The sequence below is a fragment of the Hippocampus guttulatus genome, chromosome 20, assembly GCF_054856545.1.
Source record: "Hippocampus guttulatus isolate MCC_2025c chromosome 20, RoL_Hgut_1.0, whole genome shotgun sequence".
Taxonomy (NCBI): Eukaryota; Metazoa; Chordata; class Actinopteri; order Syngnathiformes; family Syngnathidae; genus Hippocampus; species Hippocampus guttulatus.
Window position 1 is genome coordinate 1,447,333 of NC_141280.1, and position 23,785 is coordinate 1,471,117.

The following is a 23,785-nucleotide window of genomic DNA, read 5'->3' on the forward strand; positions in this document are numbered from 1 at the left end:
CTTCAGGATCTCACACAGAAGCTGCCAAATATACGTTAGATGTTTAGTTTTTGTTTTTCTCACTCTCGGTGTGACACGAGACTTCCCCCGAATGCTTTTTAGCCACATACGCAGCAAAAAAAAAGAAACGGATGACTGCATCATTTGGTTTTAGTTGATTGACATTTATGATAACACAATGACAGAGTGTTGGCACGCTATAAAAGAATGACATTTCGTATCGATCAGGCTGTATAAATGATCACTCAATCGTACACATTCATTGACATTAGAAAACTCAACAGACATCATACGACGCGATCATCAACATTCAGGAGTCTCGAGACTCTGTCGACAGTATTATTCAAAAGATTTGGGGAGGGGGTGGGGACGAAAATCATCCTCTCTGTCCCCATCTGAATGCCTCTAATTTAATTAAAAGTATTCATTCGTACCTTGTCACGCCGAGACAAAAACTAGCCAATCAGACGACTCGAGAGACAAAAGGCGTAACCAAGATTTGCTTCAGTCTTTTGCTCGCATGCATCAGCTGCTCACAGAGGCTCGCTGTTGCAAAGGAGGCAATTATAGTTTCTTGGCCGCTTACAGTATTTAACGACGGTGAGCGAGAGAGGTTAAGCTGGAGGAATTGCGACGGGCCTTCCGGCCAGCGCCGCCTTTTTCGCAGCACGTAATCTAAACGTAAAACCTCCCAAGCCTTTGCGCGATCGGATGGAGTCACCGTTGTAGTTCTTCGCATCTGCCGCGGCGATCGTCGTTAAAAGCACGACCGGTGCTTGACGGGGATCCGTCATATCCAACTTGTCGAGCTTGCACATGTATCTCATGATGTCCCCTTCATCGAAGCGAGATGTGTATTCATCCTGACAGAATATTGACTTTGGAAACCTTCGTTTGATTACAGCGCTCCATCTTTCGCCAACTGTCCTGCATGGCCGTGTCGGCGAACGCACGCGAGGAACAGTCACGTGACGTCCGGCGCTCTGTCACCGTTCGCGTCGGACCATCAGGTAAGTCGATGACCTCTTTTAGGTTTTACTGAATTGTGTATTCCAAACAAATCAAACATCAAACTGGTAGCTTTTCATATCTGGCAATACTCCATCATGAATAAGTCATGCTATTGTTTTGTGTTTTTTGTTATTGTAAAGTGTCCTTGGGTGTCTTGACAGGCGCCTGTAAATAAAATGCATTATTATTATTATTATTATTATTATCGGTGTAGCTGCCTTGAGTACTGACGTGCATGCGCATTAGTCAGCTGGAGGCTTTTGGGCCGAGATGTGATGGGGGAAGCGCAAATATGGAGACGAGATCCGCCGGCACGCTGTAGCAGAATATCATGTCTAGTGTGGGGGGGGTAGAACATATTATCGGAAGGCAAATTTGAAAACCTTTGAAAGAGGACAATAGGACAGCAGTATGAAAGTTCTTGAGAAGTAGAATAACAATCTTGCAACATTCAAACAAGATTTGGCGACCGTTTGTCGCTAGGTCAACTCGAGCAGAGACGCGTGCAGCGGTCATCGAGATCAACCGGCGTGAGATGATGCACTGACATCAGAAGACGGGTTGTTACCGCCTGAAAAAAAAACAACAAAACGCGTCAACAAAGTAGACCAGACAATGACAAAAAAAAAGAAAAAAAAAGGTAACCAGTCGTTGGTGTTTTGACTTTGTGAAGTCTGCCGTGACGTGCTGGTATCGAATGCACTTTGAGTTTGGTTTCCGTTTTCAGTAGTGGCAAGATGTTAATGTTGTTGTTGTTGTTTTTAAGTCCAGCTGACCCGGCGTTATGTTATCAATTTGGGAGTATGATTCAGTTCAAGGTTCACTGACGGCGTTGCGGTTGATTAATGCGACTCCCGGGCAGAAGGAATGGATCTCGAAACCATTTGAATGTCAGCGCGATGGATTCGGTGCTTCTGAATATCCCGAGATGATGGATCAAATAAAATCGCTGCGTTCATCCCGATGACGGGGGCCGCAACTACTGTTGGCAACTCGCAATGGAGAGTCGAAGAAATACTCAAAATGTGGTCGTTGTGCCGTTTGTACTCGGGAAGTATTGCACACTTATTTAAAAAAAAAAATAAAAAATAGTAGTTATACCTCCTCGTCCAATGTTCTTAAAAGCTTGCAAGACACTTGATGAGTTTCCAGAACTGGTGATCTAAAAGTATTGACAGAACCCCACATGAGTACTTTATTGCAGAAAGGATATGTGAACTGGCTTAGCAAAATCATTTGCGTCAACGGCGTTATTACCTTTGTCCCACTTCCAGAAGAAGCTTGGGACAGTCTGATAAATGGCCTTGCGATTTCTGACCGCACCTGAAAAGGTTAGGGTACAAAATCGGACAGATGACTTTAGCTGGAAATATGACTTTTAATGGCACACTGCAAATGATTCTTCCAAATAGTGCCGTGAAGATGAACAGGGCAAAACGACCTTAGAAGCAAGTTAAGTTGCGGGACTGCTAAATTGTGATTGTTACGGACATGCTACCCCCCCCCCCCCCCCCCCAAAAAACCCCTCTTGTTTCAGTGACTACATTGTAATCGTGCATCGTGAGAGCACAAACAATTATCAGACTTTTGTCATCAAATAAACGATGCGGGATACTTTCACTTTCTGTCATGTCTCGATGGCTGATTGTTGTCGTCCTGCCAGTTCTTTTGTGAGCCGTTTATTGCGCAATTCGTCTTGTTCGTTTCGGTGAAGTATTTTGTCTTTCTTATTTTGCCGTCTGGCTTCCATTTGTGCTTCGCCCGTCCACTTGTTGACTTTTTTTCCGCACTCACCTGGTGCTGATGTAGTACTTTTTATGCTCACGGTCTCATGCTCCCTTGGTTTAGCAAATTATTTTGTCTCCCCAACATGCGTCAAGTGCTACATGCCATTTTAGTCAATAAAAAAAAAAGTAATTCTCGTGTTCGAGGTACCTACCCTTTTGACCAAGAGCGTTCCAAAAACCAATACGAAGAAACCCTATGTCAAGACAGAGAAAAAATTTGCAAAACTGGTCGGCAGTCAGGTGCAGGGTACATATAGAGACGGACAACCATACGCACCCACGTTCGCGCAAGTCGGGCGAGTGTAGCACAACACACTCGGCGACACGGAAGAAATCCATTTCTCAAGAAGCGTCGAGAAATGGTAATCGGAAACTCACCTGCAGAGAGTTGAAGAAGGCAAAGGCAATGTGGATTCCCAAATTTCTCGGGGCAACTAGGGTTCCCACTCCAAGACTCCAAGTTATTCCGAAAAACGGCGTGAGGATAGCCAAGGTCCGACAAACGGCCCCCAATACGTGCTTCTCGCCATCTTGCACGCTGCTTTGATTTCGTCGACTCTGCAGTACTTTCACCAACACCACGATTAAGATGAGGATGTTTATAAACACAATGAGGAGTGCCGGGATGACAAAGGCCAGCAGTGCTTTCGACTGATTCCAATTGAGCCAGCAGACCTGATTTTCTTGAACGTAAGTCCTCCTCGGAGCGGTGATCGCTATCGTAAGGGTCGCGATCAGAAGCGGCATCCCGTAGCCGAAGGAGAATCCCATGATCAACATGGCTGTTTTCGAGGGTCCTCTGCCCAAAACGTTGACCGTGTGATAGAACAGGAACATGGCAAAATTCAACATCCAGAAAAAGAGGGCCAAGTAGAAGAAATGGATGAAAAAGGTGGCGGCGGTGCAGGCGGGCGTATTTGTTTTTTCTCCTTCGGAGATACTGGCGCCGATAATGAACCAAATGTTTGCAATCAGGAGAGAGAGAGCGATGTTGACAATGGCGATGTTGCGCAAGTGGGATAGCGTGTCCTTTCGAACTCTGGTCCATATAAAGGCCTCGATAATGAGGCATAAAACTAAAGACCCCATGGAAATGCCCACGCCGATGAAGGTGATGTAACTCAAGATGCGGCTGTTGGGAAAGTTGGGCGACATGAGCATCGAAAACGAGGTCAGGTGGTCACACAGGCACGTGACCGTGTCGTCCGCTTGTTCGACGAGCTCGCAGCCTTCGCCGTCCCATCCTCCGAGACCGTCGAAGAGGGAAAAGTTCCAGAACACGCACTGAGGGTTCCCAAGGCCGTCGTTTACGATGTCGAAGGTGAACGTGATGTTGTTGACGGTCGTGTCGGATTGAACCAGGACGACTCTCCCGTTGATGACCCTGCCCGAGGCGTTGTTCTCGTCTCTCGGGGCGAGTACGTTATCCAGGGACTCAAAGGTGATCACGGTGAGGTTGGTCTCTCCGTTAGACTGCGGGATGTCGATCTCCACGGTGGAATTAAAGTCCCCGTTGAAGCTGCCGTTGAATGCCGTTTTGTTCAGGAGAATCAAAGGGGTTTCGATGCCGAAAGAATCATTGACGAGTCGACTCGTGATGCCCTCAAGAGAAAACAACAGTAGGGAGCTGGTGCTCTCATTTCTGGGAGTGACGGTTCTCCTTCCTAGAACCTCGATGACAGCTTCGGTGTTAAGAGTGTTCCACGCGTCAATTGCCTGATCTTGGGTAAGGACGCCGGTAGTTAACAGGACATCCTAAAGAAACAAAAAGGGGGCGGAGAAACAGTCAACAGTTGTTTTCACGTCATTTGCTGTGAGACGAGACGGGTGCCGATACCTCCATAGACTCCTGACTTATCTGGAACAAAACCGCCGTCACAAAGGAGGCCACATTGTTCAGAATGGTCACGATGGCCTCGATGTTGTTCGGATTTTCAGTCACTGGCTCGTTCAGTTCGATTGTGGCATTGCTGAGTTCGTCCAAGAACTCTGGCAAAGTCGTTTCAGTCAAAAACTGAAATGTCAGAAGAAAAATGGCCGTTGCCCTCAGTGCCTGGCTGGACTCAAGCAAACCCATCTAATCTTTGCAGATTTCTAGTCCTTAAACAGGACTAAAAGGCCCTTTTAGGTCATTTGTCATTGTACCGCCTTCATGGGAGCCCAGAACATTTCTTAAGGTGGGACCCAACTGGGTCCCCGATAACTCAAATCCTCGTTGTTAGAATGTTATTTGATTTAAAATAAGCAAGTCAAGCCACTCACCTGAGATTCGAGGAGTAGTTGCGCAATCCTCTGCAGGACGCAGGTATCTTCTCGATCTTCCCATTCGCCACTTTCGCTGCAAACGGCGGTCATCTCTCCCACCTCGCCAATATCACAAGAGACGCTGGCCATTTCGTTTAAAACTCCATTTCCAAAGTCCGGATCACCGAAACATATGAGTTCACCTGGAGATACGAGACATTTCCGCAAAGGGCGCCATCGTATTCCACGTGTCGTCACTTCCCGGCTCGATAGTTACCTTCGCCGACCAACACCAATGAGATGTTCTGTCTGAACTGAGTAAATTGAATCTCTTGACAAGGGATGTTGATTTCTCGGTTGTCGCAGTCTTCCTGTGTGATTATAATGACTTCTTGGATATCGGTGCCATTATCTAAACGTGCACAAAAATAGACAAGACGAGACAGATTATTGACACCCGTTTAGATTCGAACGCCAAGTCTTTCTAAACTAGGGAGAAAAGCTCAACTGTGTGCCTTCGCACCTTCAATAAAAAGCTAATGAACTGAACTACGCAAGACGGACAATCGAGAACTGCTTTCTTGACTGACTTTAGCGTGTTCGCAGAATTTTTAAGTGGCCCTTTTCACCCTTCCGTTTTTCTGTATGCAGTCCTCAAATGAAAATGTTTTGGCCACCCCTGAACTTAACTGAGCCAGATAAATTGGGTCTCTCGCAGTGCAAAAACAATGAGCCAATTCAGGAGTTTGCTTCGCTTTGTCTTGTCACATAGGGGCTGAAATTTTGACATTTCGTTGGTCAGTTCCAGTGTGATGGACTGGTCACATTTCCTCCTTTTTCTGTGCTCCCTTTCTAAAATATTTAGAACACCTCTGAACTTGCGAAGTTTTGCGACTGCAAAATCTTGTTTTGCTGCTTTTCTGTTGTTGTTGTACCTGAATCCGAGATGTCGCTAAACACCACCCGGTAGGGTTCCTGGACAGAACACCGGAGTGTCACTTCCTGCCCAACCTCGCACACGATTGTGTTTCGGCGCGGGACAACCCGGATTGCGGGTGTGATCCCAAGCCTGACTCTTTGATTCGACTCTTGTAGGAAACTTGACTCCCCATCGAACAGCCGACATTGATATTGTCCTGAAATTAAATCGTATTGGGAATGAAAGACTCCACCTTGAACTAATCTAGCAAGCGGGTGGTGACAATAGAGGAAAAACATTTTCAAATCACTAAATGCGTTATTGTTGCTCCCCCCCCCCCCCCCCCCCCCAATTGATGCCAGCAGATGACAAATGTATCCCAAGACCGCGTGTAAATTTTGCGTTCATTTTGAAAGCGCGTTTCCTCCAGAGATTTCTTACCATCGTCGGTGACAAAGAAATCTGTGATCGTAAGCGTTTCCGATCTTTCATCTCGTGAAAAGTTGTGGCGATCATCTATATCTTCATTGATTACAATTCCATCACGTGTCCACACCGTCGAAGTGATGCGGAAGTCGAGGTCCTGCGGTGGTGGGCCACATGCCAGAGTCACGGTTTCTCCGAAAAATACCTCAGATGGTACAGCTTCTAAGCTACTGCGGCCTTTGACGGGAAACGATGCAAAGATTGGACAATTATTCGACTGCAGAGACATTTTTTTTCCCCCCAGACAATGAAGAGAGACGACATGAGCAGGTCTTGAAATGTATTCCAATGAGAACCTGAGTTACTTACTCTCAAACACCACAGGAAACGAGTTCCTCAGGTCATTGAATATTCCTACTAGAAGTGCTTCAACAGTCGAGTCTTGAATTGGAGTATTTGCCGAAATGACAAAGTCGATAATGGTGCTACCAGACCTTTGTGAAAACATCAAAGCAGATGAAACAATCTGTGGGAACTTGATCAGTTGAATGAATTACCGCAATACTGTACAACTTTGCTATGTCCCGCGAGGTATGTCGTAATGAGGGTCGACTGTAAATACCGGACCAGTATCGCTGATCGCGATACTTTTGAGAGGCGTAGGGGGAAAAAAATATTTGACTGCTCGGCGCCGAGACAGATGCAGCAAGTCCGACGACATTGCTGTCGCCTATGTGACAAAACTCTTTCCGAGAGTGAAACTGAAAGTACTGTATGGATCTCGGATCGCTAGCATCAATCCGATGATGATCCTGACGCTTAGCAATATTCTTCGATCTGCACACCACTCGCGGAAAGCTCGCAGAATATCCGATGAAAGAATTAAATGTACCTGACGCGTAAAAGATCCGCTGATTGCAGACCTGGGATGTGGATCGGTGATTGCGTTTCAATCTGTTTGAGACAGTGAGCGTGCCCAACGGCTGAATTGAAACACTTCGATATCAACAATTACAAGCACTCCTTGAAGAGATGATGACAAACGATAACTTACGGAATTTGAAGATGTCAGGAAAACAACATTATTTTCGTCGTTGAATGAGTCATCAAAGTCCAGATCTAAGGTGAATGATAAAGACCTCTCTAAAATACAAACGGAGCTTGTCAGTGCAAATTTTTTTAAAAATCGAGAAAAATAGTAATTGCGTGTAACTCATTTACCGTCTATTGCCGGGGTCGTTGTCGGTGGACCTGAGGAGTTAATAGTAATGTTGAGTTAAAAAAAGAAAAACAGTTCTCAAACATCCCACTATTTGTTCACAAATCTAACTCATGTTCACAAAACAACTTTCAGGACACTCTGGTTTTCACGAGATCAACCATAGAGATTAACCCCCCCCCCCCCAACCAAACCAAAAAAAACCCATCTTATTAACCGAAACTCATCTGATTATAGTTGGGCGAAATCCGACTTGAGACCGAAGAACGGAACGGAGGTTTCGGAAAGAACGCTCTCAAATATCGATCGTTTTAAGTTTGCGATTCCGAAATGTTGCAGACGAGCTTCATTCAAAGTCTATCAGCACCGAGTTCATTCATAAATATATGCTTTGAATTTGTTTGCGGCATTTTAGCTCAATTAATGTTGGCGTTATATGCATTCCAGATACATTACTTTCTGTTGGACATGTAGCGGAGATGCCTGCGGAGAAAAAAAAAAGTTCATCGTAAACATCATGCTGTCACTCGCGTTATGACGAATAAATAAATACGTTCTGAAACATCTTGAGTGCAGTTGCGCTTACTTGGCAGACAGAATATCCCGTTTGGGGGAATTGTATTGATGCAGTCGCAATTTTCCACACTGTCAATGTTGCAGGCGCCAAAAGTTTCACAGACCCCGCAGGGCCATAGGTACTCTTCCCCGCACTCGCACTGCTCTTCCAGATTGAAATTTGACTGGCAGACTGAAAAAGAAATGGACACCGCAGCGTTGACTCATCACATTTTGAAAAACAAAAGACCAAGAAGCATGAAACGCGTTCTCACCCGTGGTCAGATTAAATTCTGTCACGATGAAATCGATGGCGACGTTTAATGGTAAACTATCCGCTGCTTCTCGGAGTCGTTGAATAACTTCTGTTGGCTCCGTCCTGAGTGTCCTGATGTCGAGAACAGTGTCTATCGAAGCTGACGAGAGGTACAGGAACAGGACGGCACTTTAAACCACATGCGGTATGATCTAGCCGCCTCAATAAAACAATCGACTGTGGACGATATGTGTTCGGAACGCTGAATCCCTTTCAGACAAACGTAATGGAAAAATGGAAATAAACGAGAAGAGTATTACAAATGTCAAGCCGAGGGTCAGACTAAGGACTGGAGTGCACCGACTTCTTGATTAGGCACATGCACCATCCCTTTCCATTGAATTTTCTCATCTCTCGCGCCCGATACGTCGATTGCGACGCAAAATCGGTCGATGGAAAATGAAAGACGCGAAATCGGGACTTTGAAATATGCACTTTATCGGGTTGGAAACATAAACGGGCTACGTTGAAAAGAGGTTTGACTGTACCTCGCATCGTTGGCTGCATGACTGGTGAGACCGGTGTTGGACATGGTGGGATAACTGTGGAGCAAAAAAAAAAGAGAACAAATATTCATCGTTTAATAGAAAGGGGAAACCGGTCGGTGTCAAACCTCATCAAATTCTAAAAAATCAATAAGCAGCTTTGAATAACAACTTCACATTCGACATTCAGTGTAGATCTTTTCCACCCTTGGGTCAGAATATTTCAAAAATATCCTCCTGAAATCACATCTCGGTCACGCGAGAGAGGCTACGTCTCACAAGCTCGAGGATGATGGCTGGAGACAGGCACGTCTGGGCATTCCGACTCACGACTGTTCCCGCCGCAACCCGGGTGAGGAGAAGGAAACGGAAGCGCGGAAATTGGTCGTGCTTGACTTTTACGAGCCGACTGTGATTTCAACAGATGAATATAAGATATCCACTTACTTGAAATTGGTTCACAGAACCCCCCAAATGGAGGGATGCCACGTATGCAGTCACACGTCGGTATTGTACTGGCATTGTTGCACGTAGGATGAGTTTCGCAGATGTCACACGGCCATCCAAATGACTCCTCGCACTGACATTCATATTCAGTAGCAGAGCTTGAATTTGAAGAGCAAACTAAAAAAAAAAACAGATGCCGGAATGGTCTTTCTTTTTTTTTTTTTTTTTTTCCAACTCTGACAAATTTCTGAATTGGATGAGCCAGTCACATTTGTTGAGGAGACAAACAACGAAGCAAAATTCTTACCCGTGGTAAGATTCCAGTCCAGTCTTAAATCATTTATCCCCGACTCCAAGATCGAGGGAGCATCCTCCACCGCGACCCTCAGCGAATCAATGAACGCAAATGGCTTTGACGTGTTCACGATGAGGACCAAGTCCACTGATGCCGAGATGGGGCACAGGGGACACGACGACAGGAATCAGTTGACATTGCATTTTGGGACCTTCATTTGAAGCGCAGAGTTTTCTGCGTGGCCTGCTGGCCTTACTCGTAGGATGAGTGACGATGGTTGTACTTTATGATGCAAACTTGGTTTTCATCCAAACAAGAACTTGGCAAAATAGTGAGCCTGCGCGTGTGGTTAACGTCACACAGCCAAAACAATTTTCACATGGGACTACATTTAAATTGAATAAGTCTTTGTTTACAAGCATTTGGAAGTAAAAAGAAGCGGTACCTGTGATTAGTTGGGTCGGAGGTGCGATGGCGATACCTGCAAAGCACAATCACAACCTCAACAAAAAAAAAAAAGTTCATTGCAACCTTTGAATTGCAGTCGTGCATCGATTGACTAATGCTCCATCCTAATCAAGTCCTCTCAAACATTACTCACCATTCCTTTTTTCTCTGCCATGCCTGTGGGTTAGTTTTATGTCTGTTATCTCCTGGAACATATTGAAAGCACACTCGAGTCACATAAAATACCAAACTGGAATTTTAGGGCAGTTTGGAATGGGAGCTATTTTGTTGTTGTCAGTTTGCTCCGTTTTGTTCACCTCACAAACACTTTTTACAAATGTTTCCGCGTGTCTGTCTCAATCTGCCCGCCGGCATTCACGTCTCGATTTCTTTCGCTCTTGCAATAGCTGAATAACATGAACCGTGCTAAGGTAAACATGGCGAAAATAATTGGCTACACGCGTTCAAGAGCTTGTCAAATAAATCCAGGGTGTTCATTTGTCTTTCAATCACCCTGCACGTCACCGCAATTATAATTGCATGGATTTTCCGTTTTGCCCCACGATAGCTAAAAAAAGCATCGACGCTAGTGGAAACAAAAAACAAAACCAAAACACCAAATGGCTTCCCAATCCTAATTCCAACAACGTATTTGTAGTTGAAGAATCATTTGCGATGCGTTTGCAAGGCATCGCACTGCATTAAAAGCTTACTTTGAAAAAAAAGTTTGAAGACTGTGTGGGGTCCTTATTCCAGACGTAGGCCCCCAGAAGGAGAACACAGATGAATCGTAGTACCTTCTGTAATGTCATCCCGACTGTAGGGAGCAAACGGAATCGCAATCAGAAGAAATTCAAATTGGCCCTCTTAAGACAGAAAGCCGTCCACCCGTTTTCGAAAGCGCTTGAAAAAAATAAATAAAAATCATGTCAAACGTGTTGTTGCGCCTGCCTGGACATATCAAGTCAAAGCATGTACGACAAAGAAGTCGTTTCCAAAGTTTGTATTTACCTTTGGTCTTCTTGTTATTGGTGAACGCAGCTATTTTGCCGAACGGCTTCTGAAAAGTCTGCGTCAGTTGCCATCCATCTACTTTATAGGGCTTGCGTCCGCGTTTACGCACCAGTCTGACAGGTTCAGTTGCTACACATAAATGGAACAATGACATTCATTATGCGCTTTGAACGTTCGAATTAGGGAATTAGGTTCCTTCTTCCTTGATGTTCGGGCTGCTGCTCGAACGCCGCTGCTGTTTGGGTGTGCATGAGGGCCTTTTAAACTTGATACGAGCAGAGAGTTAGAGATCAGACAAATCCGCAGTTGCTGTATCGTATGATTTTCTGATATGCCAGCTGTCGTTTTAATACTGCTTTCCAGTGGTGAGAAATGAAGAAATTAAAGACTGAATAGTTGTTATTGTGACATGGTTTGATGATGGTGTACACCAAGGGTAGGGAAGTCCGGTTCCTCGAGAGCCGTATCCCGCTTGTTTTTGATCCGTCCCTACTACAACACACCTGAATCAATTGTTCATGATCGTTTCAGGCCCGTACAGAGCTTGCTGATCGTTTGAACCAGATGTGCTGAAGTAGGGAGGGATGAAAAACAGGCAGGCTAAGTCTCTCGAGGAACCGGACTTCCACGCGCCAGATGCATGGTGTTGATGCTTGGCTGGCTTGCGCTTCTCTGGGTTGGAGTCGCCGGTGCATCAGCCCAGCCTTCCGTCTCCCCCCAGCTACATTTTGAAGCTCAATTTAGACTCTAAATTTTAAGAGTCTTCCATTCAGCTGCCTTTGGAATGTGGGAGGAAACCGGAGTACCCGGAGAAAACCCACACAAGCACGGGGGAGAACATGCAGACTTCACACGGGAATCTAACCCTGCACGTCGGTGTGAAACCAGTGCGATGACTGCATACCACACCTATGACACGAACCGCATCATTATACGCCTTCTTGTCACTCTCTCGGGCGACGTTCTTTGTTATTCTCTTGTGCCAGCAGGAAGAAGGCATCGTCATAGAAAAATGTCTTGTCTCACAGAACTTTACTGGCGTGTTGACAGCAGTTAACTGACTTTCACTTTCACTTGACTTTCAGCAGCTTTTTATGCAAGTTACAGACATTGCTTTTTGACCTGATTACGCCCAAATACTGATGCGGTTGAGTATTGCAATACCTTTTCACGGTCCCTTCTACGAATTACCATTTTAAATAGCTAAATTGGCTCAGATTGGCTGACAACCGGGTCAGGGTGTCCCCCGCCTACTGCCCGAAGACAGCTGGGATAGGCTCCGGCATGCCCGCGAACCTCGTGAGGATAAGCGGATCGGAAAATGGATGGATGGATGAATACCTAAATTGGGTTTTTCATGTCTTGATAGTAACAGTTCCCCACCCTGATACTAAGCGACTAGAGTATATACTGTATTCCTCAGGATGTCCATTTGGCTCCTCACAGATGTATCGTTTGTTCTAAGTTTACCGAAGCGAGCGTCGTCATCGTTTTGGTCATAAATTGTTTTGTACAGTTTTCCCCTGGTTTAAGAATTGCTTTAAATGAAAGAAAATTATTACAGACAAAAGGCCGCTGGTTGGATAAAAATGCGATGCTTTGAGGAAGTATGTGTCAGGGTGTGCCCATTGGGTGTGTGTGCGTGTGTGTAAGGAATGTCCATCGACAGGTGACTTTAATTTGCACTTTGACAGTTGTGACTTGACCTATTTTATTTTTTTCAGAATCCTACCCACATTATGTACTTTATCTATGTACTTTGGGGCACTGTACTAAAACAGAGGAGGCTTTTGGGAAGTGCATGCTCTGTCTTTTGCCATGTCTCCAATTGAGTTTTCAAACATTTGTCATTTTCAGATTTTACAGTGAGGCTAATGTGTTTAATATTTCTGAGTTGCATATTCAATTGATTGCATAAAACTGCAGATAGATCATAAAGTGAGGCAGACTGAATTCTGCCTCCCCACTATTAAAATATCACTAATAATACTTAATTATCTATAGTGTTCATAATGTCTTGAAGTAATTAAGCTCTTAACCACGGAACATAGCGCTAGAACGCAAGTATCGGAATGTTAAATAACGCACAATAGCTAAAAGACTGAGATAATACACAAACATACAAGGAAGTGTTATAAGATAAGAAAACCTTTATTTCTCTCACAATGGAGACATTTCCAATTATGCGAGGGGTGCCTTGATCTAATGCTGTCAGCATCTCCAGTAACCGCTTCTGTGATTAGAGTACATAGCTTATGCACAAAAAGTTCGGAAAAATCGGCTTTTGAATGACATTTCAGGATGAGCAACATTGACACCACTTTTTGGAAACAGTTTGTCGGTTGTTGAGTCTGAGCTGCGAATTTTGCAGCGGGTATCAAGTGTTGATCGCCTGGGATGATGAGGAGGCCTGCGATGATGGGTTACTAACACCTGAAAAACACACAAAAAAACCCCACACTTAATCCAAGACCAAATGTGTGCAAATAGATTTATCTACCGGAGTTTCCGCCACAGTTTTTGCGGCGGTTCAAAATATAAATTGCTGTTGCATAATGTGGCCACACTGCAAAGTACAGCCCATCAAATGCACTGCCCATCAAATTGTCAGGCGCAGCAGGGCCCTGTCAGAGAAAACACCCTTGGGCCGCTGTGGAGCGCCCGGAATGGCGCAAGGTCGTCTGCTCGATTCCAAAACGCAAAGCTTGCGCCGAATAAAATAGCCCACTTTTCAAATGACACCATACCTCTTCTTCCAAAGTTCTTCCAGATATGCCATCCGCTTGATGAATTTTCAGCACTCGAGCTCTAAAAGAATTGAAAAAAAAAAGAAGAAAAAAACCCCCACACAAATCAGTACAGGATTGACGATCTGCCAACAAAGTGTGAAGGAATCGCGTTCTAACCTTTGTCCCACTTCCCGAAGCCTGAGACTGTGTGAACATCGATATTTCTGACCGAACCTGAAAAAAAATGGAGTGCAGACAAATCAGCATTCGACTGTCCAACTCTAATAAATCTTACCAGGAGTTATGACAAGATTTCTCATTTCGATCATAATTTTTTCAAAGAGTGTTACCAATAGCACAATAAAGGAAAGCGAAGCAAGGCTAACATCAAAACGTCTGTGAACAATTATGGGGCTGCTCAGATGTAATGATTGCGATTACTAGGCTCAAATTAACTGTGGATGATGACAGAAAACCGCTCACGCTCAAACCTCGGGAAAATTTAAGAGTGTTCAAGCAGCCTGCCATGCATGTTTTTGGAATGTGGGAGGAAACCGGAGTACCCGGAGAAAACCCACACGGGCATGGGGAGAATCAAACTTGCAACCTCTGTACTGTGAGGCCGACGTGCGAACCCAAACATCGTTTTTTTTTTTTTTTTAACAATTACGGTACATACCTTTTTGTCCAAGAGCGTTCCAAAAACTAATATGAAAAATCCCTACATAAAGAAGAGAAGAGAAGCTTTAGACAACAGTGCCGATTCAAGATGAAATGCAGCGGCTTGCGAAACATCGAACCAGAGCCACATCTGCGTATGATGACTCAATATAAATATGACATGGTTATGGCAGTTCTGAATTAGGACTAAACAGTGATGACTGTCGTAATGCTCGTTCCTTTTGGATGAACGAGGCTTTCAGTCACTTACAGCTCATCCATAATGCTCTGATTTTTAACTGGCTTTCAGACTAGTATGAGATGATCCGGCCTGTGCTTGTATTTTATATTCTCATATGTTTAGTTGTTTCTACTCCCAACTTGCATCTAACCCCATTTCTTGCGGTTGTTTTTGAAGTCCTGTAGGGGTATTTTGTTATTGATTAATTGGTAGAGTCTGGTTTAACAAAAAACAGTGGAAAGCACAAAACCAGTCAAACTAAAAATCAATTCTCATGCGGAGTCAAAAGCCAAAGAATAAAAAGGAGTTTGAAGACGAGTTTTAAAGATGAGCAGCGAGGGGGCTCGCCGAATGTTCATTTCAAACAGGGGGAACGGGAACAGAAAAGGCTCCATCCCCTCTCGCTCGAACGGTGTCAGAGAAGTAAGATGGGGCCAGGCCATTTCAAGATTTGAAAGCAAATCATCGGCTCTTCAAAAGAACTCTAAAATGGAGAGGGAGCCAGTGAAGAATCAATAAATATATGAAAATGGGGTTAAAGTTGAAAATCTGGGAGAGAATGTCCAGCGTAGCTTGATTCAGTTGACTAAATTGACACGAGATTGAAAGATGACTTCCAAATATATGAATGAAATATCAACAGATAAACACAAAACATACAGAACGACATCCGAAGCTCACCTGCAGAGAATTGAAGAAGGCGAAGGTGATGTGGATTCCGAGATTAGTTGGGTCAACTAAGATTCCAACTCCAAGACCCCACGTTATTCCAAAAAAGGGTGTGAGGATGGCCAAGCTGCGAATAATGACGACCAGGACATACTTCTCATCTTCATGGGCACCGCGCGTCATCCCCCGACTCTGCAATATTTTAACTATCACCACAATTAGGATGATAATGTTGAGAAACACAATGAGCAGTGCCGGGACCACAAATGCCAGAAGTGCTCTCGACTTTTCCCAATTGAGCCAGCAGATGACATTTTCTCTAATGTATGCGTCGTTGGGTGCAGTCACGGCGATGGTAATGACTGTGATAATTAGCGGGGCCCCGTAGCCAAGCGAGAATCCAATAGCTAGCATTGTGTTTTTCGAAAGTCCTCCACCAAAGACTCTGACGGAGCGGTAGAACAGCAGTAGGGCAGATGCCAACATCCAGAAAAAGAGGGCTAAGTAAAAGAAATGGATGAAAAAAGTCGCGGCGGTGCAGGCATCTGGATTCTTTTTATCTCCCTCGGAGATACTTGCGCCGATAATGAACCAAATGTCTGCGATCAGAAGAGACATTGCGATGTTGATGATGGAAACGTGGCGCAAGTGTGACGTGTTGCTCTTTCGAACTTTTTTCCATATCAGCGCCTCGATAATCAGGCATATCACCAAGCATGCCATGGAAATACCGACGCCAATGTAGGTTATGAAATCCAGCACGCGGCTGTTGGGAACGCTGGGCGACATGAGTATCGAAAATGAGGTCAGGTGGTCACACCGACACGTGACCGTGTCGTCCTTTCGTTGAACGAGCTCGCAGCCTTCGCCGTCCCATCCTCCGAGTCCGTCGAAGAGGGAAAAGTTCCAGAACACGCACTGAGGGTTCCCAAGGCCGTCGTTTACGATGTCAAAGGTGAACGTGATGTCGTCGACGGTCGTGTCGGACTGAACCAGGACGACTCTCCCGTTGATGACCCTGCCCGAGGCGTTGTTCTCGTCTCTCGGGGGGAGTATGTTATCGAAAGATTCAAAGGTGATCACGGTGAGGTTGGTCTCTCCGTTAGACTGCGTGATGTCGATCTCCACGGTGGAATTAAAATCCCCGTTGAAGCTGTCGGTGAAAGTCGTTTTGTTCAAGACTATCAACGGCGTTTCAATGCTGAAAGAGCCATTGACAAGCCTGCTCGTGATACCCTCAAGGGAAAACAACAATAATGAGCTGACACTCTCATTTCTGGGAGTGACCTGTCTCGTGTCCTCAAGGAGAGCTTGAAGGTTAAGATTGTCCCACGATTCCCTTGCCTGATCTCGACTAAGGACGTCCGTCACGATAAGGACATCCTGAAGTAAAAAGGGGGGAAAAGAATTCAAGTCAGTCCATATCTTAACATCCACCGTTTGTGTATTGTTTGATGAGACAACACAAACACACCTCCATCGAGTCCCGACTGATCTGGATAGTTGGAGATGCTGTGACCAAGGTGGCTACATTGTTGAGAATTCTCACAATGAACTCAATGTCGTTGGGAGATTGAGTCACTTCCTCACTTAGAACAAGAGTAGCATTGCTGAGTTCCTCCAGGAAATCCGGCAATGTCCGTTCATTCAAAAACTGAATTGTCAGAGGAAAGACAAAACAGGAAACACAGTGTTACCATCAATCGGTGCCTCGAGGTTTCCGCACAGAAAATTGGACTACCAAGTGCAATGTCCAGACAACCACTGATCGAGAAATCGCTCCCGTTGGTTGGCCAATGACATTAATTTTGTGCCGAAAAAAAGTCAACCATCTCACCTCAGATTCAATCAATAGTTGCACAATTTTCTGGATGTTGCAGTTGTCTTCGCGATCTTCCCATTCTCCGCTTTCCCTGCAAATGGCAGTCCTGTTTCCGACATAATTTGTTGCACATGAAGCTTGACCCACTTCGTTTAAAAATCCATTTCCAAATTCTGGGTCACCTACACACGTGAATCCACCTGGAAAGATGTGCATGTTTACCTCTCTGATAGGGCAGGGGGGGAAATAGTCTGAAATGTGTGGCCGTTGCCGGCTCAATACTTACCATCGCTGACAAACAGCAACGTGATGTTCCGTGTGAATTGGGGAAATTCAATCACTTGGCAAACAATGCTTATTTCTTGGTTATCGCAGTCTTCCTGTGTGATTGTTTTCAGAAGTTGGATTGCAATGCCCGTTTCTAAACAAGTGCAAGAAAAAAAAAACCACTGTGACAGTCTTCACAAAAAGTAAAAAAAAAAAAAAATTTTTTTTAAATTCTGTAAACTGAATGTGAATTTTTGAAAATCCCAGATTCAGTAAAAATCCACACATGAACCCCCCAGTTAAATGTTGCGTCGATTGGTCATGTAGTTTTTTTCCATTTTTCTCAGTATTAATTACAGCTAACTCACACTTTTGACGGTTCGAGCAATAATTTGGGAATAAACTGCAAAATGCCAAATGTAGATGCCTTTCTGTTTCAGTCTTACCTGTATTTGGGAAGTCTTTAAACTTGACACGGTAAGGTTCCTGGACAGAGCACTGGAGTGACAATTCCTGCCCAACCTCGCACACAATCGTGTTTTTTAGGGGAACAATCCGAATGGTGGGTGTTTCCAAAAGACTGAATCTTTCATTGGAGTCTTGCAGGAAACTTGAATCCCCATCAAACAGCCGACATTGATAGTGCCCTGAAATAATATTATGCCAATTACGTAAGACTTGACTGCGAATTACCAAGGTGGGAGATAACAGCAAAAGGAAAATGATTTCAACTGGTGTAAAGGTTAAGACTGAGTTGCTTTTCCACAATCTCCCCCAGAAAAGATGACAAGTGTGCAATAGTTGAGTACACTCGAACCCCTTTTCACCCCTATAACGTTCACATTTCAAAGTCCCGATTTCACGTCATTCATTCTCCATCTGCCGATTTTGCTGACAACGAATACCTTTTTTATAACGTGATCTTCATGATAACAACCAGATTTACTTGCGTAAACTCATGAAAAGGCCTTTGTTACATCAAACCATGGGAAGCTCACTGTCATCGCGACCTTGCTTATGAACAAAATGTTCAGTGAGGGATTCTCCTCTTTTGCTTTGTGATACGACTGATAGTCTATGTTCATTGTTGTGCCCCCGGAGGCACGACGCGGTCCTGACCACTGTCAGGTTTCCGCAAGGAAACGTAAACTCGGAAAGAATTGACAAAAAAGCTTAATGAACAAAAATTGGTCGCAGGACCAACAAAGTTTGACAAAGAACACTGGTACAACCCCGGTAAAACACTTGCAAAAAGGGTGAAGGATAAAAAAAACGAATGAAAATTGCTTGTCAATAAATGGAGAAGAAGAAACCCAAACGCGTACAATCCAAAAAAAAAATGACACGAGCGTCCTTAAATAGTCGACTGATTATTTAGGCAGCAGATGTGCAAAATAGAGCAATGGCCCTCTTCTGCCACCTGCTGGAGAAACACAAGAGCAGGACCATGACAAGCACATGGTCTGAAAACACGTCCGGTAAAGGGAAGCAAATCTTTCTTTCTGAGAAGGCGGAAATTGTCCCGCACGTTCAAAAGGGAGTCTCCCAGGTCAGCCGAGACATCCTTAATGGCAACAAAATCATGGCAGATTGAAAGATGTTTGTTGGAACGAGGTTCGAAGGGATACATTTTGTTGATTTTAAGATCATAGACGGTGCTTCAAGTGTTTCTTACCGTTGTCAGTAAAAAAGAAATTGGTGATCACAAGCGTTTCCATTCGATTAGCCCGTGAAAACCTGTGCAGGTCATCTTCGATTATTAAAGCACGATCAATTGTCCATTCGCTCGAGGTGATACGAAACTGGAGCGTCTGTGGTGGTGGGCCACATGTCACATTCAATCTGTCGTTGAAGAATACGCCACGTGGTTGAAATGTTAAGTTTCTGCTGCCTTTGATGAAAAACAACACAGAGGGTGTTACAATTATTATTCAGCTGAAGATTTTCCAGAAAAAATCTGCCAAATGCCCACGACCCTTGTAAGGACAAGCAGATTAGAAAATGGATAGGCGGATGGATAAACCAAATGATGCGATGACATGAAAAATGTCTCCAAAATTATGAGTTACTTACTCTCAAACCTCATCGGGAAGCTATTCCTCAGGTCATTGAATATTGCCACCAGAAGTGCATCAACATCCTGGTCTTGAATTGTCATATTTGCAGTAATTTCAAAGTCAAAAATGGTGCTACCAGTCCTATAGAAAACATTTAAAATCAGATTTGACTACAGTGCGTGAATTTAATCAGAGCAACTTGAAAAATGAGAGAGATATGTTTCTTATTTGATCACTCATGAACCGAAAAGGTAGCTTTGACCAGAATTATGAAACAAAGGCCAAAAGTCTTGCATTGAACTGTCGTAACGGCAAGGTAAGGTAAATCATTGTTTAAAAAAAAAAAAAATTCAATCTACCTGAAGGCCAAGAGATCAGCTGAAAGTAGACCAGGGATATGGATCTTAGAATGCGTTTCAATCTATTTGCAAGTATGAGAACATCCAACGTGTGAGTTCGACAATGATACCAGTGACAACAATTGCAAGCGTTCTTTGAAATGACCACGAGAAAAAAAGAACTCACAGCTTGTGAACATCTCTGGTGAACACTGTTACTTTCATCATTGTATGATTCATCAAAGTCAATCTCCAAAGTGACTGATAATGACCTCTCTAAAATGCAGAAGTAGCTGGTCAGTACAAATTATTTAACGACTTCATTTTGAAGAGTCATTATGTAAAACTTAATTACCGTCTATTGTCGTGGCCGGTGTAGACAAACCTAAAGAGTGAATTGGAGAGGAAAGTTGAATTAGAAGAAGTTCTCAAACAGTCCAGGAGAAAATATTGGATAAAGTATTGGACTGTTGTTGAATTAAACACTAAAATGTCACAGCAAGGGTGAAGGAAAGTTCTCTCACGTGAATTTGTTTCAAGATTGTGAAACCAGTGCGATTCTGAAATGTGTCGTTTTACTTTACCTTTGATGGAGTTCATGTATTTGTACTTGTGAGTTAAGATTTGAGGTGAATGAATGGAAGAGTTGTATACTGTACTGGAGTGTATGTCTCGGATACTTTACTTTCTGTTGATGGTGAGGTGGTTGTTGCGGTGGTCGCTGTTGTCGCTGTTGTCCCTGTTGTCGCTGTTGTCGCTGTTGTCGCTGTTGTCGCTGTTGTCACTGTTGTCGCTATTGTTGTTGTTGTCACTGTTGTCACTGTTGTCGCTATTGTTGTTGTTGCTGCTGTCGTTGCTGTCGTCGGTGTCGTCTGTGTTGTGGTTGGAGTTGGGGTTGGTGTTGGAGTTGGGGGTGTTTTTGATGGACAGGCGGTGGTGAGATCTGTGGGGCACAGTTGGAATATGTTTCTTATTCACAAGTAAAAATGACTGAAATGATCATTACATGATGTTTGCTTGCAAATGTAATTAAGAGTCAGTGATGGGGATTCCGTTCCTGGTATGGAACGGTTCGGAGGGACGGATATTTGGGGATGGAGGCTTAGAAGTCTCTTTCAAAAGGTACAAGGCAAGAACGGAAAATGGGTTTTCATCCCTAACTGGGTCAAGTATCGATGGATGAAATTTTCACAATCAAGAGACAGAAATACATCTACACGCATGAGCTTGAGAAAATGGATGGATGGAGACCAGCAATGCTTTCCGTCTTTGAATGACGTTTCATCACATTCACAAGAGCTGCACTTACTTGTGATTGGCTGACAGAACTTCCCAAATTGAGGGATTCCATTGATGCAGGCACAGGTGAATGGACTGGCATTGCTGCATGGACCATACGTGTCGCAGATGTCACATGACCAAGTGAAGGAATCTTCACATTGACATTCGGTTCCTCCGGCAGAGTTTAGGGGGCAGGCTGAAAAAGATATTTGCACCACAGTATTTATTGGTGACCCATTTCAAAACAGAATTAGAACAGCTCCTTACATTTGTCGAGGAGCGCTATCACCTGACAGAAAGCCTCACCTGTGGACAAGGTCCAGCTTGACAGTGTTAAGTCATCAGTTATCTCTAAAGCAGATGAGACGTTAGCCACGGCATCCCTCAGCCGATTAATGATCTCTGATGGCTCCATGTTGGTTGGAGTGTCAACCGTGAGGACAATGTCCACTGAAGCAGAGTAGCGTCGCAGGAGACAGGAGAAAATGTTACTCCAAATGTAGTCATCCAAACCTATTCCCCCAATACTTCAAAACAGTTCCAGACATGTCCGATGCTGAATTATCCCAAACAGTACCTTCGGTCAGTGGTGGACATGGGCCGATGGCTGTGGAGCAAATGTTGGAAAAAATATATTACTCTGTAAAGGGAAAAACCAATGTCCTGATCATCACAGTCATAAGAGCTGCACTTGCTTGAGATTGGCTGACAGAACTTCCCAAATGGAGGGATTCCATTGATGCAGTCACAGGTGAATGGACTGGCATTGCTGCATGCACCATACGTATCGCAGATGTCACATGACCAAGTGAAGGAATCTTCACATTGACATTCGGTTCCTCCGGCAGAGTTGAGGGGGCAGGCTGAAAAAGATATTTGCACCACAGTATTTATTGGTGACCCATTTCAAAACAGAATTAGAACGGCTCCTTACATTTGTCGAGGAGCCCGATCACCTGACAGAAAGCCTCACCTGTGGACAAGGTCCAGCTTGACAGTGTTAAATCATCAGTTATCTCTAAAGCAGATGAGACGTTAGCCACGGCATCCCTCAGCCGATTAATGATCTCTGATGGCTCCATGTTGGTTGGAGTGTCCACCGTGAGGACAATGTCCACTGAAGCAGAGTAGCGTCGCAGGAGACAGGAGAAAATGTTACTCCAAATGCAGTCATCCAAACCTATTCCCCCAATACTTCAAAACAGTTCCAGACATGTCCGATGCTGAAATATCCCGAATCTTTGTACAGTACCTTCGGTCAGTGGTGGACATGGGCCGATGGCTGTGAAGCAAATGTTGTAAAAAATATATTACTCTGTAAAGGGAAAAACCAATGTCCTGATGGTCACATTCACAAGAGCTGCACTTACTTGAGATTGGCTGACAGAACGTCCCAAATGGAGGGATTCCATTGATGCAGTCACAGGTGAATGGACTGGCATTGCTGCATGCACCATACGTGTCGCAGATGTCACATGACCAAGTGAAGGAATCTTCACATTGACATTCGGTTCCTCCGGCAGAGTTTAGGGGGCAGGCTGAAAAAGATATTTGTGCCACAGTATTTATTGGTGACCCATTTCAAAACAGAATTAGAACGGCTCCTTACATTTGTCGAGGAGCCCGATCACCTGACAGAAAGCCTCACCTGTGGACAAGGTCCAGCTTGACAGTGTTAAATCATCAGTTATCTCTAAAGCAGATGAGACGTTAGCCACGGCATCCCTCAGCCGATTAATGATCTCTGATGGCTCGATGTTGGTTGGAGTGTCCACCGTGAGGACAATGTCCACTGAAGCAGAGTAGCGTCGCAGGAGACAGGAGAAAATGTTACTCCAAATGCAGTCATCCAAACCTCTTCCCCCAATACTTCAAAACAGTTCCAAACATCTCCGATGCTGAATTATCCCGTATCTTTGTACAGTACCTTCGGTCAGTGGTGGACATGGGCCGATGGCTGTGGAGCAAATGTTGGAAAAAATATATCACTCTGTAAAGGGAAAAACCAATGTCCTGATGGTCACATTCACAAGAGCTGCACTTACTTGAGATTGGCTGACAGAACGTCCCAAATGGAGGGATTCCATTGATGCAGTCACAGGTGAATGGACTGGCATTGCTGCATGCACCATACGTGTCGCAGATGTCACATGACCAAGTGAAGGAATCTTCACATTGACATTCGGTTCCTCCGGCAGAGTTTAGGGGGCAGGCTGAAAAAGATATTTTTACCACAGTATTTATTGGTGACCCATTTCAAAAAAGAATTAGAACGGCTCCTTACATTTGTCGAGGAGCGCTATCACCTGACAGAAAGCCTCACCTGTGGACAAGGTCCAGCTTGACAGTGTTAAATCATCAGTTATCTCTAAAGCAGATGAGACGTTAGCCACGGCATCCCTCAGCCGATTAATGATCTCTGATGGCTCCATGTTGGTTGGAGTGTCCACCGTGAGGACAATGTCCACTGAAGCACAGTAGCGTCGCAGGAGACAGGAGAAAATGTTACTCCAAATGCAGTCATCCAAACCCATTCCCCCAATACTTCAAAACAGT

The 23,785-nt window shown here is 44.4% G+C and overlaps 2 protein-coding genes across 3 annotated transcripts; both read right to left on the minus strand.

Annotated features, from left to right (window-relative positions):
* Positions 1–143: 143 nt before the first annotated feature.
* Positions 144–11,334, minus strand: LOC147187435 (uncharacterized). Its single transcript, XM_086100575.1, has 24 exons — positions 11,163–11,334; positions 10,865–10,968; positions 10,306–10,357; positions 10,150–10,185; positions 9,717–9,851; positions 9,410–9,586; positions 8,966–9,019; positions 8,437–8,577; positions 8,193–8,354; positions 8,063–8,089; positions 7,609–7,638; positions 7,442–7,530; positions 7,280–7,341; positions 6,757–6,881; positions 6,403–6,624; positions 5,978–6,178; positions 5,320–5,454; positions 5,061–5,245; positions 4,636–4,812; positions 3,177–4,553; positions 2,951–2,992; positions 2,269–2,334; positions 2,113–2,173; positions 144–1,582 (listed from the first exon to the last, which is right to left on the minus strand). Exons 1-24 carry the CDS (start codon positions 11,317–11,319, stop codon positions 1,533–1,535), a joined length of 3,867 nt encoding a protein of 1,288 aa, XP_085956701.1. The 5' UTR covers positions 11,320–11,334; the 3' UTR covers positions 144–1,532.
* A 1,961-nt stretch (positions 11,335–13,295) lies between these two features.
* On the minus strand, positions 13,296–22,361 carry LOC147187436 (adhesion G protein-coupled receptor F1-like). Of its 2 annotated transcripts, none has more exons than XM_086100686.1 (17): positions 22,203–22,361; positions 21,925–22,092; positions 20,634–20,891; positions 20,304–20,333; positions 20,136–20,224; positions 19,970–20,031; positions 19,627–19,751; positions 19,229–19,444; positions 18,000–18,200; positions 17,573–17,707; positions 17,302–17,486; positions 16,939–17,118; positions 15,477–16,847; positions 14,574–14,615; positions 14,072–14,128; positions 13,913–13,973; positions 13,296–13,598 (listed from the first exon to the last, which is right to left on the minus strand). In XM_086100686.1, the coding sequence occupies exons 1-17, from the start codon at positions 22,309–22,311 to the stop codon at positions 13,543–13,545; spliced, it is 3,345 nt and encodes a 1,114-aa protein (XP_085956812.1). In that variant the 5' UTR covers positions 22,312–22,361; the 3' UTR covers positions 13,296–13,542. The 2 variants fall into 2 exon arrangements, with proteins under 2 accessions (XP_085956812.1, XP_085956811.1); XM_086100685.1 differs by lacking the exons at positions 21,925–22,092; positions 22,203–22,361 and adding exons at positions 21,258–21,425; positions 21,536–21,675.
* Between the last annotated feature and the right edge of the window lie 1,424 nt (positions 22,362–23,785).

Excerpts from the sequence above, each read along its gene's own strand:
- LOC147187435 (XM_086100575.1), bottom strand. The coding sequence starts at position 11,319 with ATGTCATTGTTCCATTTATGTGTAGCAACTGAACCTGTCAGACTGGTG. Across the intron at positions 8,090-8,192 it reads CGGGATATTCTGTCTGCCAA|GCATCTCCGCTACATGTCCA; the intron begins GTAAGCGCAACT and ends TTTTCTCCGCAG. Across the intron at positions 2,993-3,176 it reads CCTTCTTCAACTCTCTGCAG|GGTTTCTTCGTATTGGTTTT; the intron begins GTGAGTTTCCGA and ends GTCTTGACATAG.
- LOC147187436 (XM_086100686.1), bottom strand. The coding sequence starts at position 22,311 with ATGGAGCCATCAGAGATCATTAATCGGCTGAGGGATGCCGTGGCTAAC. Across the intron at positions 17,708-17,999 it reads TAAAGACTTCCCAAATACAG|AAACGGGCATTGCAATCCAA; the intron begins GTAAGACTGAAA and ends GCACTTGTTTAG. Across the intron at positions 14,616-15,476 it reads CCTTCTTCAATTCTCTGCAG|GGATTTTTCATATTAGTTTT; the intron begins GTGAGCTTCGGA and ends TTCTTTATGTAG.